Consider the following 20,020-nt stretch of genomic DNA (forward strand, 5'->3'; position numbering starts at 1 on the left):
CATATTATTTCATAAAAATTTTCAAACAATTAATTATCCAACACGTACTATAACGAATCTATTTCAGAATTTGTTTATCCAAAAAATTAAATCCAACGACTGAACGAAAAATCTTCGAGATATTTATATCATTATAAAAAAAAAAAGAACAAATCATAGGATTTGCTTTATAAAAAATTTTAAAAACAATGACCACTTCTTCCAGCTGCCAGTGGAAAATAAAAGATATAATAAAGACGAACCAGAATCAAAAGAAAGAAAAAGATGAATAGATGGTTTCACTCCGTAGGTAGTTCGTTAACCACGCTTTAGACGGCCCTGTTGGGCACGCGATTTTACCAGCCAGTAAACCAGTCAAGAAGAAGAACGAGATAGAAAGAAGGCAGACGTAGTGAATCGTGTGTAGAAAAGAGATAAAAAACAAGAAGGAGTACGAGAGAAAAGCAGAGAGAAAGAGATAGATAGAGAAAGAGGGAGACAGAGACAGACAGAGAGAGAGAGAGAGAGAGAGAGAGAGAGCGAGAGAAAGAGAAACAGATACGAAGGAAAAAAAAATGAAATAGAAAGTGGTCTGTCCAGTGCAAGAAACTACAGTCTCCGACGCTTTTAAAGCACCTCCTCCCGTACATGGACCACGTTCTGTGTTCCTGTTTTCCACTCACTATAGCAAATGCACACGGTGCTCTCTTGAAGGTTCCCGCGCCATTGTGCCCGCATTTCTCGTGCGGTTGTCGACTCGGAAAGTATCTTCTGGTTATCCTCGGTGAGTAGACAACTTCTTCCTTCTTCTTTTTTCTCTGCTTCTTCTTCTTTTTCTTCTTCTTCATCTTTTTATTCTTATTTATATTATTATTCCACTGTCTAACATTTAAATTATCTACGTTCGAGAGTGACGTTAAACGAATTTCTTTATTTTTGTTTCGCTAAGGTCAAAGTTCATAAGAAACTAAGATAATTTATCGTCGAACATTTTTCTTTTCTCTTTTCTGCTTTTTTTTTCTTTTCTTTTTTGTCTTGTTTTTTCTCTTTGTAAAACATCGAACCGAGACAGTGAATAATAATATCATTTTGACGTATTATATGGGATATCGCGTTGTGCTGATTAGTAACAATTGTGGTCATTTTTGTGTTTGTTTGTTTGTTCATTTCTGAAGGTCTAAAAGGAAGAAAAAAAAGAAATTCAAGATTCTTGGAACACGTTTAAAATTACATTTTGAAATATGAGGAAATTTTTGGCTCTTTTGGTAATCGTATTGGCATGTGTAATGATCAACGCTCAAGGACAGGTACCCCCTCCAAAATGTAAGTTACATATGCAGTTCTTTGTTCGACATAATGTTAGTGTATTAGATGATTAGATGACGATAATGCTTTAGAAAAAAGATCTTTATATATATATATCCTATATATCCTCCTATATATATATAGGATGATTCATATAAAGTGTTACAGATATGCACTTTGTGAAACGAAATTTTTAACATTTTATATGAGACACAATGTATATATATTTTATCTCTGTATATATATATATATTTTTTTTTTAATCGTTATGATGTATCATTGATTTAATTTGTTCACTTATCATTTGATTAATATCGAATTGAAGTAATAAATTTTCTAATCGTTCGAGATCAGCATCAATTTATGGAACAACATTTGACGAAATTGTCGTATCATCCGATCTAAGCGTACGAAGAAAATCTAAAGAAAGTCGTCAAGGCAAAAGATTACTTTCGAACGTACCATCGGGTACTACCGGTTCGCCTGAAAAATCAACTCCAGTTGCATCCAGGCTCGTTTCAAGCGACGGGAGTCGTGTTACACCAGTGGCTAGAGCAAAGCGTGGATCTGTTACATCCCAAACAAGGTGAGATTTGATAATGTTAATTAAACAATTTTTGAAATGATTAGAAATAGATTTTACAATTCGTTTCAAAACTTAAGATGATATTTTGCAGTAACGTACAAATTAAACATTATAATATTTGAACAATAATTATTATTTATAAGTAATAATGATAATAATAAAAATAATGCGACGATTACTTAATTGTTATAATTGAAGCTTATATAAAAAAAGAAGAAAAAAAATGATAATAATAATGATGTATAAAAATGTATAAATTAATTCATAAATGGATTAAATCGTATGTGAATTTTTGTTCCCTTCTTTTTTTATCCTTAATACAATTAGTAATAAATATTTTAGATATTTGGATCTTGGAGTCGCGGGATACTTGCTGAAGTCTCAGAAACGTTAAAGAAAATTAAACAACGAGGACAACCGCACAATCCCCACCCTCATCTGTGATCACACGTTTCGACTATCTTTCGGACCCGGCTCATGTATCAAAAGTTTAATAAAAATTTTTCTGTGTCATAACACTTCCAGCGTGTATATGTTCAATATCAGTATCCTAATTAATAAATTTCCCAATTGATTATCCTTTTTCTATCTTTATATTCTTACTTTAATATACGAAATTGAATTTCTAATCCTAAATAATACGTATTTATTGTAATTATTTTATCTATTAATATTATATATTGATATTCGGTATTAATATTAATATTAAGATTTATTTGTTTAATGCATATAAAAAAAGAATCCTCACATATATTTTCGTTTTTCTTTTTTTCTTTTTCATTTCAATAAAATTTGAGACAAATTTCCGGAAATATATGTAATAAATTATTTGAATCACACTGATAATAGGTATCTATATTTATATATATATAATATTCGATTCCTTTTTTGTTCATTTCTGTTAGTTTTTAATTAAAATAAGAAAAGTAAATCAAATGTCGAGCATATGAATGAAATTAGAAAATCAAGAGAAGAAGATAAAAAGAGGTCGTGCATAAAAAAAAATATATAAAAATAAAAAAAAAAAATAAAAATAAACACAAAAAAGAACAAAACAAAACGAATCTTGTGCATTGGATGCAACCTAATAAGCATCACGTCACGAACGAACAATACATTTGCCGCGCAATTCTAATTGGCAGGCATTCCGCGTTCGGCTGTGAGCTGAAAAAATCGTTTGGCTGAAATATGGCAAGCCGGTCTCAAAAGATAGCCGCCATCACGATCGTCATGCCGCGATGTACCAAGCAACGAGTTATGCACCCCCTACCGTTTGTAGCACGAGATACTACGCGAGCACGTGACACGCACCTCCAAAATGTGAGTGAGACCCACGTTAAATGACTTTTTTTTCCTTTTTATTTTATCTCTATAAGATCCAATAATGAAGTCTAATAAGAAGGACGTCCAATTTGACTTGACGGACTTAAATATATTTTTTTTTTTCAATAATCCAAAAAAAATATTTCCGGACGGAATTCGATGCGTCCATTTAGTATATCAAAATCGTTTTCTTTTATTTATTTATTTTTTTTTTACTTTTTTCTTATTAATTTATTAATTTATATAAATCTAAAAGAAATAAATAAATAAATATATATATATTTACTTATGTATTAAATATATATATATATAAATATAAATATAATATATTAAATATATTAAAAATAAATAAATAAATAATATATATATATATGTATGTATATATTAAATGAAAAATCCATAGATATATTTGAAAATATAAAAATTATATAGGAAGAATCAGAGTTAAAATTTTATTTTTAAGAATTATGTTGTTTTTATTTTTATGTTGTTATTACGATAGAAAATCTATTTTGCAATGATCCAAGCGATCTCGTAAGTAAGTCCATTAATTACGACAGACGGGAAGGACGCGAAAGAATGTAAGAGATTAACGTTGGTTACTCGAAAGAAGACCGTTGAATTTTGATTTACGTCAAAGTTCGGCTTCGGTAAACAAATGTGCTACCACGTGGAATACGAGATAGTTCGCGAAGGGAGGTAGTTTTGTATTCCGTGCATTATTCGCAGCTAGCGTCATATATTTTATGGTGAATGCGTGGCTAGACTCGCGGTCTTTCCTGACGTTGGAGTTTGTCATACTTTTAATTTGACATCCCAAACGTTGAATCTTAATATAAGAAGGACCCTATCGGATTCTAACATTTGGATTAAATCAATAAAAAAAAATGTATATATATATATATATATATATATATATATATATATATATAAATTGATAATAAATGAGATATTTGAAGATATAAAGATTACATATAAAAAATCCTTGTTAAAATTTTATTTTTAAGAATTACATTGTTTTTATATTTTGATAGAGAATATATTTTGCGATGATTTCGTAAATAAGTCCATTAATTACGACGGAATTAATTAAGAAGGATGCGCAAAAATGTACGGGATTAATATTGATTACTCGGAAGAAGGTCGTTAAATTTTGATTTATGAACATAGTTCGACTAAACAAATCGGTAAATATATTTTATCACGTCGAATACGAGATATTTCGCGAAGGATACTAGTTTTTATATTTCGTTCGTTATTCGCATATTTAACATCATATAATATCTTATAATGATGAAATCATACTTATGATTGGACATCCTTTACATTGAATCCTGATACATGAAAGATCATCTAAACCTTATTTTCTGGATTAAAAAAAAAACAAAAGAATGGAAAAAAATAAAAAAAAAACCATTCCTTTTTTTCATTTAATAATCGTACAATTACATATTTTACTTTTAACGAAAGTTTTGTTTTTATCTATGGTAAGTAATATTAGTATGAAATAATAATAAAACCCATCACATTTCGATCAATTTATTCCACAAGTTTTTATATAATTCAGAATATATTTATTTATTTATTTATTTATTTATTTATTTATTAAAATTCTTATATACATATATATAAATATATGTATATAAGAATAATATATATATAATAATATATAAGAATGTATATATATATATATATATATTACGTAACAATAACTGAATATCATTATTTAAAAATGTCATATAATTTCTCTTCGTACGATTGACGTCAGAATTAACAAAGAAAAAGGATCGAGCAATGCCTCGTTAAACTCCGGAAACGTAGATTTGTCGTATCGAATATAAAATCGTTTCGCGATCGATTTTCACGGTGGGAGCCTTCTGAGAGTTCGTTCCTTGCAAAATAAAAATAATAAAATAGGAAGAAGTAGAAGTAGAAGAGGAATAAAAAGGTTCGCAGGTGGCTGATTGTCAGAGGTATATTCCATAGAGCTAAGAAGCCTCCTTTGCATCGATTTCTTTATCGATTCAGGATTCGTAGTCCTTGTATGTGCAAGCAGCCGCGCGCGAGCGTTTATGTCGGCCGACGATACACCTGCGACTATTTTATGTCTTCCCTGGAAAACCTGGACGCTAAATCCCATGCGGAGGACCCCAACTCGATCTCCTGACTGCTGATCAGCAGGATACGTTCCTTCGAAAGCGTTTCACGCTCTCACGTGCCCGCTACTCATTTTGTTTAACGATCACTTTCATTCATTTTCCTCTTTTCTTTCTATCTTTCTTTTATTCCTTTTTTCTTTCTTTTTTTTTTCTTCTAATTTCTTTTTTCTTTTTCTTTGTCTATCTTACACGCAGGCACGAATACGCAGATTCGTTCATTTGACGTAGTCTTATAGTTTCTATTATCGATATAATTTATATATATTTGTCCTATTGTATTATTTCATTTCATTATAATAAGTTATTATAGGATTATATATTTATTTTTTTTATTTTTATTATTTACTAATACTATTACCAATATTAATTAGTAATACTTCTATTATCGATATGATCTATTTATATTTGCTTTATTATATTATTTATTTTAGTTATAATAAGTTTTTATAAGTTTTTTTTTCTATTTATTTCCAAAACACATAGTTTCTATTATTGATATGATGCATTTATATTTCTTTTTATTATATTATTTAATTTCATTATAATAAGTTATTATATTTCAAATTAAATTTCTTTTTCTTTTAATTTATTTATATATATACTTTTTTAATTTATTCGCAAATAATTTTATAATGATTGTCCATAATTTTGTTTAGACAAATGTTATCTATTTCCACAAACAGATATGATCAATTGTTTTTGATTTTACAAAATCAAGATCGACCAGTTTTTTTTTTGTTTTTCTTTTTTTTTAATAGAACTCGATTTTATAAGTATACGTATATGTACGTATATATATATATGTATATATAAGTCGATTTTTATCATATCAAAATTATCCGAAAATATTCGTGTAGCATCTAACGTAGGTAACTATGAGATACGCATATTAATCGGCACATAGCTTTGGAATTTCTCAGGAGAGTCGACGAACGAGTCGAGCGAGCACGTTGCACGAGTCGCGTAATTCGACTTTGGCTAATCTTAATTCAGAGCTTATATACGGTAGGGAGAAAAAGAAAATGAGATTCCATTGACGGATACCAATGTATATTCACGAAAAAAAAGAAATAAAAAGAAAGAAAAGAAAGAAAGAAAAAAGAGGAAAGACAAGGAAAAAAAAGAGACGAAAAAAAGAACATGCTGCCGAAAATATTCGACGATTCCTAAGAAATCCTTAATTTATGCCTTTTGTACGCGATCGAAACTTTTTTGTCCTCAAAAATTTTTATCGACAACGTATGAAACAAAGAAAACGATATTTTTATTTAAGAAATTTCTTCATTTCTCTTTGAAAAATTTCAATATCAATATGTACAACGAAAAATTAGGCCAACGATCGAAATTGTCAATCGAATATATTAAAGGAATTGTTTTATTCCCCAAATTCCCTCATCTTTATCTATTTAAAGTAAATTTTTATCGAAAATAAAAATCATTACTAATAAATATTACGAAGTTCCGTTAAAATTAGAATTCTTAGATTTCAAATCATCCCTTTTTCATATATATATATATAAAATATAAATTATATATATATATATATATATAAAATCAATATGTCTAATAATATATATAAATGTAATAATAAAATTGAGAGTGTGAAATTAAATGATATTACTTTTCTAATATGAATTATAATCAGTTATTAAGACATTTAATAATCAACAAATCTGATTCTTAACGTAACTTATACGCACCGATACGTCATCATTATTTTAATAATAATAACCGTTATCCGATCAAAAAAAAGATTGATTTTAATATTTTGATACTTCCTGCCATTGCGGCTTACTTTCTTCGTCAATGCAGGATATCGATCCCAATGGATTGCATATTCATATCGTAGATCTGCACCTCGCCGTATTTTGTTTTCTGTACCGTCATATTAACTCGAAAATGGACGTGCTCTTAATTGGATTTATTTAATTAGTCGAAAAATAACAATATTCATTTCATAAAATAGATCTTTTAACAACGATCTATTCTTAATTAACAAAATTCTTACTAACTATTTATATTATATATTAATATGATAATTTATATGTTAATATACAATAGTATATGACACATTAATTGTGTTACACTAAATATGTTATTTATATATTAATATATAATTCATATATAATTAATACGTTATATTAATAATAATAATAATAATAATAATTAATATAACGTATAAATTATAATTTATTTATGTATATTGTCTTTCCAATCATTTTTGGAATAAAAATAAAAATATCTCAAAATCTGTTGATCGATCAACTTTCTGATAAATATTATTAATTTATAATAAATCATAATAATAATAAAGTTTAGTATAAGAAAAAAAAATAAAATTCAAATCTCGGAATAGCAAATGAAATCGAAGAAAAGGAAGATTTCAGAATAGATCGATAGGAGATTTCATTATTATGGAAGTTGCATCAACGATTAACATAAGAGCAGCATCGAAGCTGCCTGCTCGAGCTAACAGATGTTGTTTACGAGCGATTGCAAATAAGATCAGCGATACGAATCGATCGTTGATCGAATTTAAGAGTCCATCGAGAAGCCTTGTTTCCGGTTCATCTTACATTTATTCTTAACGATATAATTATCGATTTACTGTGAATTTACAATCCATCGGATAAAGAATAAAATAGATCTTTAGAATTAACAATAAAAAACGACTGAACGAAATTTTAGAATCAAATGGAACGAAAAAAATGCAAGAAAAAAGAATATTTTTCTTTTTTTTCTAACGTTAACAAATATTAAAATAAATATAAAATAAAAGTATTTTGCGTGATAAAAACATAACATTAAAAATTCAAAAAAAAATTTATTTATAATATAATTAATTTATAAGTCAAAACGAATTTGACACACTTTTCTACCTTCCTTTTACGTTCTTTGTTGATACAAATGAGATCGAGCTCACTTCGGTCTACTGTTCTACTCATCAATTAATATTCCGATCATGATGGGTGCGCGTGGTCGGTCTTGAAACTTGAAAAAAAAAAGATCTTCCTATACGACGCAACCCAAAATTCGCTGAGTACGATGACCCCCACGTACATAAATCGGAGCGAGTTTTACACAAATGTACAGCAAATCGAGCAAAACCTACGTAGAATTTCAAAAAAGAATTATACAAATTATTTATCATTGTACTCATACTGATATTATAGTATTAATAACAAAGAAAAAGATTAGAAAGAAAAATCAAATAATTTTATGTAAAAGTTTTGTGAAAATCTTGTTGCAACAAAAAATGTCGACCAATAGTGACTCAAAAAACAAAAATGAAAATAAATAAAATAAAAAGACTATTACAGAGTTTTTTCTTCCTATTGTATAAAATTAATTTACAAAAACGATTAGAAATTAATAAATTTATTTATGAACATTTGTATAACGAATTATGGTATCATTAGCAATTATTATAGCTTATATTGAGTTTTACAGTTTGTCCTATATGTATATATATAATATATAATATATTATATATATTTTTTTGTTCCTTCCTTTTTTGTAAAATTAATTTAGAAGAAGAATTAGAGTTTAATAAATTTATTTAAGATCATTTGTATAACAAATTATAGAATCATCAGTGATTAATGTAACTTACATCGAGTTTTATGATTTGCACTATATATACACACACACATATATATATATATATATATATATATATATATATATATGTATATTATACATATATATATATGTATATATATGTATATTATACATATATAATATACATATACATACACACACATACAATATTATATATTATATTATATTTTAATAGAAAAAATTGAAGGACCAAATCGGCCTGATTTCTTTATACGAAACTATCGTCACTTATAGGGTAGGAATAATGACGTTTGTTTGACGTAACTTCCTACGGAGATCCGAGACCTCTTAATATTAATATTATGTCAGTCATACTCGCTCAAACGTCTGGAGTATGACTGGTCAGAGGCGACGATAATTCTTGAGGACGATCAAAAGTCCGTAAGAGTCCAATGGCGGTGGCCGTGGACATCGTGTCCTGAATCCTAAACGGACTCAGGCAGATCCGCCTTGACGTGTCAGTGTCCCTTCTTCTCCGTTCTTCCCTTCTTCAGCTACGACTTTATCGAGGAAAAACTACAATTGCTCATCCCTTTCTAACCCTACGTCATTTCTCTCCATTTTGTTTTTCCTTCTTTTCCTTTCTTTTTTTCCTTTTCTTTCCGGATGAATAATATCTAAATGTTCATGTTCTCGATAAAAACAAAGAAAAGAAATACTACAATGTAAAAAAGGATCTATGATTCCGAGGATCAAGCTTCATTTTATTTATTAAAAGATATTTTTCATACTAACAATAATTGTTTATTTTTTATTATTTAACATTAACGACTAACAACTAAAAAGATTACAATGTAAAGGAAAAGACTGTGACTGCAAGGATAAAACATTTTTTGATTTATTAAAAAATATTTTTCTTGTTGAAGATAATCGTCTTTTGTTTTTTTTTTTAACATTAACAACTTTACATCCTAAATTAGTATTACATAAGAATAGGCAAATATTATAATAGAACGTATACAAATTTTAATTTGTCATATTTTTGTAATGTTACAAATACTTTTGTATGAAAATTAAAAAAAAATCATCTCGAAGTCACTAACAAATTAATTATACTTGATTATATTGAAATTTATTATTCTGATTGAAATCTATTATTCTCATCTACGATTATATAGATCTAATTCAAGATATATAAATACCGATTTAAAAAAAAATGTTAAAATATTTTTCCACTGTTTTTTTTTCTTAAATTATATAAAAATAGAAGAATATTATAACAAAACGAATAAATATATTTTTAATTTCTCATCTTTTTGCAATATTACAAAATAAATATTTTTGTATGAAAATTAAAATAGAAAACATTTCGGAATAACTAACGCATTAATTATACTTGATTATATCGAGATTTTAAAATCTATTTTTTTCATATACGATTCTATAAATTGAATATAAGATATATAAATTTGGATTTGAAAAGAAAAATGTATTGAAGTATTTTTGAAGCATTTTGGAAATATTTTCCTTTTCTTTTTTTTTTCTTTTCTTTCAGAAAGGGGAGAAGAATTAATAAAGATAAAAATTCCGAAAACGTAATTTCTCGCGAAACTGCGAATACGTCAACGAAAAAAAAAAAAAAAAAAAGAAAAAGAAAAGAAAAAAGACAAAAGGGAGAAGAAAGGTATAGGATTGGTTCGTTTCTTGGATTCTGTATATTTATAGAACAATTGAAAATGTATGAACCTTTCGTTCTCCTCTATTCGTCGCCCGTCTTTAGATCCTTTTATCTTGACTCGATCCATGAGTCAACATCTCGCACCCTCGCGAAGGGATTGAAGGAAAAGTGAAAAGAAGTATAAACCATTCACATTCGATCCGTTCCTCGATTGAATTCATTAGAAAGCTTCACCATGTTTCTTCTTTTGAGAATCTAAAAAAGAGAAAAAAAGATAAAAAAAGAAAAAAAAATATGGTTGTATTCTTTTTTTATTTTTTTTTTCTTATTTTTAATCGATTCAAAAATTATTAATATATAGATTGGATGTCCCGATTAACTCGATCATCTTTACAATATATTCGTTGTTTCATTATTGATAAAAAAGAATATAATTCAATTCGTTTATTGAAGGTTTCAAGACAAAGTTTCTTCCATCTCTGCGCACAGTTAGAAATAATAATAAAAACGATGTGAGTTAAATATTCAGAGAAAGATTCGATTTACCAATTATCTTGCGTTTAATTTATCTTGCTCATAATACCATGGAGTTATTGAAGGAATTACATCAATAATTTCTACTAAGAGCTGATATGTGTCGCACGTGTCAATAATTATAATAACGAGTTAAATGATCAATCTCAAAAAATTGCATTTTTTACATATCCAGAGTTTTATATCGATCTTCATTACGATGAAGCAAAACCATTAAAAAGAAAAAAAGAACGAACAAATCTCATTTATGCTTATACGAATGCTCGTAACTTCTCAAATAAATAAAAAAAGGAAAAAAAAATAAAACTTGTGAAACAATAAATAGAAGAGAGAGAGAGAGAGAGAGAGTGAGAGAAAGAGAGAGAGAGAGAGAGAGAGAGAGAGAGAGAGAGAGAGAGAGAGAGAGAGAGAGAGAGTGAGAGAAAGAGAGAGAGAGAGAGAGAGAGAGAGAGAGAGAGAGTGAGAGAAAGAGAGAGAGAGAGAGAGAGAGAGAGAGAGAGAGCAAGAGAGAGAAAGAGAGAGAAAATGAAAAGAAGATCACACTTGACAGGAAAGGGTAAAACAGTTTTGGTAGACGAGAAAACGGGACTCCTATATCGAACAGGACAGTCATTCGCGATCGGTGCACGATCTCCCGAAACCAGATTGCGATCGGTGGGGATCCCAATTAATGCATCAGATTAAGCTGCCGTCTCATCTCGAAGGACGATCACGTATTACCGTCGAGGAACGATGTGCGTTACAGCGATTCTCCTCTCTGCGTTGGCTGGACACCAGGAGCATCTGACGAATAACGACGGATGGTAAGTAAAATGGTGGTGAAGAGGGCTGGGGTGGGGAGTCTTAAGAGAAGATACCATCCCCGTATCTACATAGACAACCCATCCCATATGACCGTCCCGTTCGTCACACATGGACAATGATTCCACGGGCATGGTATAAAAGCGTACGGCAACGGCTAACAATGCCATCATCGTGCAAAAGGTTCCTGCACCAGGTACACCAACTAGAATAGGTGCTAGTGCTTCGATAACGAGTGAAGAAACATAGAGTGTTGCCATAATACGTTATCTACTTATACCTCATATTCTAATCAAGAATTTGGAATTCATCGTCCAAAATGACTACCTCCTCGACGATACTTCTTTGCATCTTGTTTGCATCGATAACGGTGGTTCTAGTGGAGTCTCGAGCTATACCAGCTGAACCTGGTGAGTCCAGATATCTTGGGTTTCGATCATCTAAATGCATGATTAATAAAAATTGTAATTGATTCTTTTACAACCTAATATTAGAAATAGTTTCAAAAATTTAATTCAAATCACTTGATTATTAAAGATTAAAATATTTAAAATCTCATTCAAGTCTTCCAGACTTATCCATTGCTTTATTGGGATTAGTAGTTGTCCATATAGAATTAAAATAAACGCATGTACTATTCAATAAGAGGTAACGGACTGAGTTACCAATGATAATATTAACAGGAATTCAAATATGGGCCACACACATACTCACGCATCCAGGCAAATATAGTAATCCGTATGCGTAGCTTGATTCAAATCGTACGTGCTTTCTAGATGTAAATGATCACGAACGGTTCATTTCAGACATAATATAGTTTCAGATGAAATAACATGATTCAAAGAGAGAGGTTTATCCTTTCAGTTTCACTTATGATGGACGCCTTTGGAAACCCAGTATTATTTGTAAGAGAGAAAAGGACACCAATCCAACCCTATCCCCAAAGAGCCATGATGTTCACCGGATATTATAGGCCAGTACGTCGTTCCAATAACGGTGGCCAAGCAAGTGGTGTCTTTGCCCAAGGAAATGCGGTCAGTGGAGAAGCTTTCTTTGGTGGTTTGCAATCGCCCAACTTTAAAAATGGTCCTGAACCTATCGAGGAACCGGAAGTGTCCAGTGCTGAGGCACAAGCCGCTCCAGAACCTGAGGAAGCTTTGCCTGAAAATGATCAAGAGATACCGGTACAAAACGAGGATCGATATGTACCAGAGGATCAACATCATGATCAAGAGGAACATGGTCTTCAAGCTAACGAACAGGTAGAAATAAATTTTAGTAGGTTTAATTTAAAAATCCTTTTAAAAATTCATAATTAATTATAATTAATTGAAATTAATTAAATTTTGATTATCAACATACTTCTCCTAGCACATCTTAATAATTAACATGATACGAATGCTTGGAACAGGAAGTAAACGTTTCGAAACCAGAAATTGAGACACCTGTATCAGCAGACGAATCAATAGCACCTTCTACCGAAGCAACGGTGAATAATCGACCAAAGGCTAGTCTTGGAAAAAAAAAGAAGGTCCCAGTTCAGGTGGAAGATGATGAAGATGAGGATGACGTAGATGACGAAGACGAGGATCCTGTTGTACCTTTCGTACCTTTCAAGGGTAATCGTCGTCGTCAAGGCTATCCACACCTGAACAATTTTTTCCCAATGGTCTTTAGTTTCCCTGGTGCATCCACTCGTGCTGGATCCTCCGGTTCCCCACCTGGAGCGGTAACCGCTATTGCTAATAGTTACTCCACCGGTAAAGGTGGTGTTGCTAGTTCTGTAGCAACGGCATATGGCGGATCACCAAATGGGTGAGCATCCTAAGATAATGAAAAATAATAATAATAATGATAATAATAATAGTAATAATAATAATAAACATTTATAAATTAAAAAAAAAAATAATTTTTCAGATAATTGTATATTAGTAAGACTTAGCAATAATAGTTAAATATTATAAAATACTCTTTTTAAGATTGATAGTAATTGAAAGAAATGTAATAACTGAACGATTATTGTTTTTCTGTTTTCAGTAAAAAACGACGTACATCACCCGCGGAGGAATAAATCATAAATGTTTCAAGAAGGTGGATCAACCCAGCACAAAAAAGATCGTTATCCTCGAGACTTAATTTTAATGTTTACGAAAGAAAAATGGCAACATAATTTAATTTCATAATATCTCATTGCTATTGGTTTTTTAAACTCGAAAGGAAAATATCGTACATGATATCTATAATCTTTTTTACATTCTTGTCAAGGAAAACTAATAATGAGATCTGTCCCAAATGATCAAATTGTATAACCTTTCGCTTAGCTAAAAAAAAAATGTTGTTCATACTATACAATAAAAAAATACAATGTTACGTTTGAAACGTACCGACCATTGCAGCATCCACCGAACTTGGGTAGCAGAAGTTAATGAAATAATTCGTTCTACTGACTACCCAGACTCACGACAAGTTGCATTTGGAATTCGGCAAAACACGTGATATTCACTCGCATGTAACGTAATAATCGTCTGTAATTGTTAATCTAAGCAAACGAATTTTAATGCGTGTATATCTTAGAAATAGAATAAGAAAAAATATTTCGTCGAATAAATCTTGTTAAACCGAATTTCATTATTTCATTTTTTTTTCCACAGAAAAACTTTATTCCGTTTTCCTTTATATATAAAATTAATTCTTTCCAAGTACGACCTGTGGCATACGAAGTGTTCTTATATGTGTCGAAGCATAAATTATTTATTTTTTTTTATTAGCGAAACGTCCTCCTCGTATAAAATTTTTCTTATTATATTAAACTACATATTTGAAATTCTGCCAATAGATTCTGGACCCCGGTAGAAAAATGTTCTGATTATCATTATGTTTAAATCACTCTTTATACATTAGACATTATACGATATTTTAAGAATAAAATATTAATAATAATATCCAAAAAAATACCATTTTGAAAATCTACAATTGTAATTTAAAATCTAGATAGTTCAAACAATTTATGATAAAAAAAAAATGTATGAACATAAATATAGTAGCGAGAAAACAGTTTATAACACTTTATATGAACCAACTCCTTATACAGAATGTATACCTTAGATGAATCACCTTGTAAATCTTTGGATCGGTGGAGTTCTATAAAAAAAAAACCAGTCGCAGAATTGTCCATATCTTTTTATGTTCTCGACATATCAATGGAACCTTGCATTTTAATTCAATAGTTATCTTCAAAAAAGATCATAAAACTCCATTATCTCTTATATTCACATTATTTACAATATTTTTACATTTCAAAGGCAAATACAGAGTGAGGAATCAGTTATTATTAGACTGTTTATTTAACGCGTTAGTATGATAGTGCGAGACCTGTTAGAGAAGACAGCGAAGGAAAGGAGACGAAGGAAAGAAAGGAGATGTGAGTTTCGTCCGCTGCCAGCTGGATTCCCTTTCAACGTCAAGGTCAATTTTGCGAAGAATCTTCTTTAACAGATCTCCACCGATATGAGTATGTAAGATATCTCAATGATAAACAAGGGAAGACATTTCCTGATACATTTTCGAAATATACATTTTTGTCTATTTTATACAGGCGTCACCTTCAATCATACGTTCTTCAATATTTTTTTTGTTTACATATTACAAACGAAATTTGAACAATAAATTTACAAACTGATGGATCATCTCTGATTTTTATTCGATCGAATTATTCGATTTACCAATAATCAATCTAACGAAATGACATTTCTTGATTATTTAATATGATACAAATGACATTTGATTTAGCAGAAAAATCTCCAAATGAAAACAATAAATTAAAAAAGAAAAACAAGAGAAAGACGAAAAAGAGAATAATTAATACGATCGGAATATATTCGTTGATGCTAATAAGAATTGTAAAATTCAAAGAATTGATAGATACTCGTTTGGTAGGTATGTTAATAAAAATGCAGTTCTCTTTTTGTCAACTTGATGCATCCCGCGACATTTTATGACTATCTTGTCAAACTGACCTCTAACAGAACATATATAAAGCTGTAAAAGATGATTTCGTACATCATTTCACCTTTGACGTTCTCAAAGAACACGTTGGAACGATATAAATACTCAGTTCGTAATTTTTCATAGTTATTAGAACTTGTGGAACAATAGATAGTTAAAATGTTGAAGATATTAGGATTCATTTTGATTCTATGCATAGCAACAACTTTGACTTTTCCTGGGATCTTAACGAAACCAAAGGAAGGTAGATCCTTTCCTAAGTATAGGCTTAGCTTAAGACTTTGTTTAGAAAATAATTTAATGTAAAAAAAATAATATCATTTGAAACTCTTTATTTATAACATTTATAACTTTATTTTCATTGCTATCTTGATATGTGAAGCAAGGAATTTGAATGTATTAATCAAAATATTATTTTCCTCTATAGAATAATTTATGTTGATATTGAATTATTTTAGACGTCATGTTAGTAAGATTGAATAGAGCTGCTGATTCTCAAACTACTTATGGACATGGACATCACCATGACAGTAGACATCATGATGGTTATCATCATGGACATTATCATGGGCATCACCATGGGCACGAAAATGGACATTATGGTGGACATCATGGTAGATATGGTAAATAAGCTGTGAACATTTATGTACATAATTTATAAACAAGAATGCAGCTATAAATTTTTAATGTAATTTGTCCAATATGTAAATTTTGTTACACAGAATATTATTTTCAAATAAAACAACAAAATATTTAACAATACAGTTAAAATTGATTTATTGAGAAAAAGTTCCAACTCAATTTTTATAATTTCTCTTACACTAAACGACAACTAATATCGTCCGGATTTGAAATAATCGCTAATTTATAATAATAATCATACTTATTATTGTTCATAATTATCAGTAAAATATATCTTTAACATACACGAAATATACAATTTATTTCATTTACATGAAATATATAAAATATGTATATGCAATAAATTTACATGATTATGGGATACACTGATCATAATGTTACATTTTAATAATAAATAATTATAATGAAAATCTAATACAAAATATAAATTATAGAATAAAACATACATGTTAAAAATATATAAATGATCTTAAAATCGTTTTAATTTATTTTGTATAAAAATATTTCAATTATTTCTTCGATTTTATTGTTAAAAAATTATTAATCCTTATAGGATAATGAATAACAAAGAAAAACGTCTTGAAATATAAAACGATATCAGTAACAATATTTGTTCCGTGTATCTCCTCCAATTTTTGATTATCATTAATGTAACTATTAGGAAAAAGAAATAAAGTGTGATCTTATTTCATACACACATTACGTGGTATATAAAATAAAAAAACTTCTTTCGCAGAAAATCGCAGTATTAACGCACAAGTTGTACATCTCGATGCACATAAATTTGAAAAGAAAAAAAAAATAAAGTGAGAAATACGCAAGAAATGAAAACATGAAATATCAATTGTTATTATTTTTTGCTATATTAACAAGTGCAAGTTTTTCATCGAGTTTATAGTATGTTATTTTTATAGTTAGAATTTTATTATAGCTTTGACTGAAAATAATCAAGATGTACCGGCACAAAACGAGAATCGATATGTACCAGAGGATTAATGTGTTGATAAAGAGTACCATGATCTTCAAGTTAACGAACGGATAGAAATAAATTTTGGAATTGTTCATTTAACAAGTTTAATTAAAAAATACCCTAAAAAATTCATAATTTATTAATTAATTGAAATTAATTAAATTTTTATTTTCAACATACTTCCTCTAATCGATTACATTAGTCATCTTAATAATTAACATGATACGAATGCATGGAACAAGAAGTAAACGTTTCAAAACCAGAAATTGTGATATCTGTAACATCTTACATCGAACCAATAGCACCTTCTACCGAAGCAACGGTGAATAACCGATCAAAAACTAGTCTTAGCAAAGATAAGAAGAAGACGACGTAAACGGCAAAGATGAAGATCCTGTTCTATCTTTCATACCTTTCAAGGGTAATTATCGTCATCAAGGTTATTCACACTTGAAGCATTCTTTTTCTAATGCATCCATTCGTTCTGGATCTCTAGATACTCACCTGCAGTGGTAACCGCCATACTAATAGTAGCTCCACCGGTAAAGGTGATGTTGCTACTTCTGTAGCGATGGTATATGGCGAATAATCAAATAGATGACCATCCTTACTTAATGATTATTAATAATAATAATGATAATAATAATATTTATAAATTAAAAAAAATAATTTTTCAGATAATTATTAATATTTAGTAAGTCTTAGTAACAATAGTTAAAAATTATGAAATACTCTTTTTAAGACTAATAGCCATTGAAAGGAATATAATAATTGAATGATTATTGTTTTTTGTTTTCCATTTAAAACGACGGATATTATCCGCGAAGGAATAAGTCGTAAATCAAAAGAATCGATCAACCGAACATAAAAAGATCGTTATCCTCGAGACTTAATTATAATGTTAATGAAAACAAAATGACGGCAATATTTGTACATAATTTCATAGTATGTCATTGCTATTGATCTTTTAAACTCGAAAGGAAAATATCGTACATGATATCTATAATTTTTTTTACATACTTGTCAAGGAAAAAAGTAATGAGAACGTTGTTCCAAATGATCAAATTGTAGAGTTTTCGCTTTACTCAAAAAAATATTCATACAATACAATAAAAAAGTACAATGTTACGTTTAAAACGTACTGACCATTGCAGCATCCAGCCTACTTGGATAGTAGAGCTTAACTAAATGATTCGTTCTCCTGATTTTCCAGAGTCACGACAAATTGCATTTGGAACTCGGCATAAAACATGATATTCATTCCTATGTAACTTAATAATTTTAATATTTTTTTATTTATTTTAATATTTGTATATCTATTTTAATATTTGTATACCTTAGAAATTGAATAAGAAGAACACCATTGTTGAATAAATCTTATCAAATTAAATTTTTCTTAATGCCGCGTTTCTACGAGACGTGAATTTAAAACGTCAATCACGTCGTTTCGCATGTTCTAGTATTTTTTACGCTTAGGTATTTTTGATTGTAAGAGTGAAATGTTTATATGGAATTATTAATATAAATAAGTAAAGAGAATTAAAAAGTATCATTATCGTTTAATTTTAACATACGCTGCGTGGAAAACCTGTTTCACGTTTTTTCTGTTACGACTGAAAATCAAATCGATTTGATCTTGTTACTACTGAGTCAGGTACGCATTAACGTTACAGGCAATCTTCACGATGGCACGTTTACAACAATCATAGTCGGCAAAAGCGTTATTTATGTTCGTGATTTTCCGTCACATAGAAATGCAGCGTAATATTGGAGTTTGTTACTACCATTTTTCATTATTAGACGAATAATTAATTCCAAATACGTCTTATAACATGTGGCGTATTTTTTTAATACGTTTCATTTTAATAATAAATAAAAGATCAATTTTTTTAATACGAAGCATTAAAAGCATCTTATTATTGATCATATTTTCCTTATACCTGATTTATCATATTTCTTCTACTTTTTATTCTATTTTTTATGAACTTCAATTTTTTAGTTACACAATTTGAATCTGTTTAATAAACTTAGAATATAAATCTTCAATTAGGATTTGAATCTGTTTATAAACTTAGGATTATATAATATTAGGAATGTCCTAAAAGTTATTATATTAAAATATTTGAAATTTTGCCAACAACTTTTGGACCTCATTAAAGTAACTTTCTGATTATCGTAGTTATCATTATGTTCGAATTACTTTTTATACATTAAGGATAATCGCTATTAAATTATAATTTTAACATTAAAATGTTAATAATAAAATGTGTACCATTTTGAAAGTCTAAAATTGTAGTTTAAAATTTAAATAGTTCAGCCAATTTATTGCTATGAACAAAAAAGTTTATGAATAAACATAGATACAGTGGCGATGAAACAGTTTATAACACTTTACGTGAAACAATATGTACACCTTGAATGAATCACCTTGTATATCTTTTTAGATCGGTAGAAATCTGTGGAAAAAAACCGCAGTG

The 20,020-nt window shown here is 29.0% G+C and overlaps 3 protein-coding genes across 3 annotated transcripts; all 3 read left to right on the plus strand.

Annotated features, from left to right (window-relative positions):
- The first annotated feature begins 583 nt into the window (after window positions 1-583).
- LOC118448589 (uncharacterized) lies at window positions 584-2,388 on the plus strand. The gene is made up of 4 exons (XM_035882046.2): window positions 584-763; window positions 1,155-1,302; window positions 1,639-1,870; window positions 2,213-2,388. The coding sequence occupies exons 2-4, from the start codon at window positions 1,221-1,223 to the stop codon at window positions 2,262-2,264; spliced, it is 366 nt and encodes a 121-aa protein (XP_035737939.1). The 5' UTR covers window positions 584-763; window positions 1,155-1,220; the 3' UTR covers window positions 2,265-2,388.
- Window positions 2,389-12,034: 9,646 nt separating this feature from the next.
- LOC118448586 (uncharacterized) lies at window positions 12,035-14,543 on the plus strand. Its single transcript, XM_035882041.2, has 4 exons — window positions 12,035-12,336; window positions 12,791-13,188; window positions 13,338-13,741; window positions 13,964-14,543. Exons 1-4 carry the CDS (start codon window positions 12,246-12,248, stop codon window positions 13,995-13,997), a joined length of 927 nt encoding a protein of 308 aa, XP_035737934.1. The 5' UTR covers window positions 12,035-12,245; the 3' UTR covers window positions 13,998-14,543.
- A 1,465-nt stretch (window positions 14,544-16,008) lies between these two features.
- LOC146872621 (uncharacterized) lies at window positions 16,009-16,623 on the plus strand. The gene is made up of 2 exons (XM_085661005.1): window positions 16,009-16,175; window positions 16,390-16,623. The coding sequence occupies exons 1-2, from the start codon at window positions 16,091-16,093 to the stop codon at window positions 16,560-16,562; spliced, it is 258 nt and encodes an 85-aa protein (XP_085517131.1). The 5' UTR covers window positions 16,009-16,090; the 3' UTR covers window positions 16,563-16,623.
- The last annotated feature ends 3,397 nt before the right edge of the window (window positions 16,624-20,020 follow it).

Source organism: Vespa mandarinia, chromosome 13 (assembly GCF_050613455.1).
Source record: "Vespa mandarinia isolate Hongniang chromosome 13, ASM5061345v1, whole genome shotgun sequence".
NCBI lineage: Eukaryota > Metazoa > Arthropoda > Insecta > Hymenoptera > Vespidae > Vespa > Vespa mandarinia.

Coding starts and splice junctions, on each gene's coding strand:
- LOC118448589 (XM_035882046.2), top strand. CDS start 1,221: ATGAGGAAATTTTTGGCTCTTTTGGTAATCGTATTGGCATGTGTAATG. Junction 1,303..1,638: donor ACAGGTACCCCCTCCAAAAT/GTAAGTTACATA, acceptor GTTCGAGATCAG/CATCAATTTATGGAACAACA. Junction 1,871..2,212: donor TCTGTTACATCCCAAACAAG/GTGAGATTTGAT, acceptor TAAATATTTTAG/ATATTTGGATCTTGGAGTCG.
- LOC118448586 (XM_035882041.2), top strand. CDS start 12,246: ATGACTACCTCCTCGACGATACTTCTTTGCATCTTGTTTGCATCGATA. Junction 12,337..12,790: donor AGCTATACCAGCTGAACCTG/GTGAGTCCAGAT, acceptor TTATCCTTTCAG/TTTCACTTATGATGGACGCC. Junction 13,189..13,337: donor GTCTTCAAGCTAACGAACAG/GTAGAAATAAAT, acceptor TGCTTGGAACAG/GAAGTAAACGTTTCGAAACC.
- LOC146872621 (XM_085661005.1), top strand. CDS start 16,091: ATGTTGAAGATATTAGGATTCATTTTGATTCTATGCATAGCAACAACT. Junction 16,176..16,389: donor CTTAACGAAACCAAAGGAAG/GTAGATCCTTTC, acceptor GAATTATTTTAG/ACGTCATGTTAGTAAGATTG.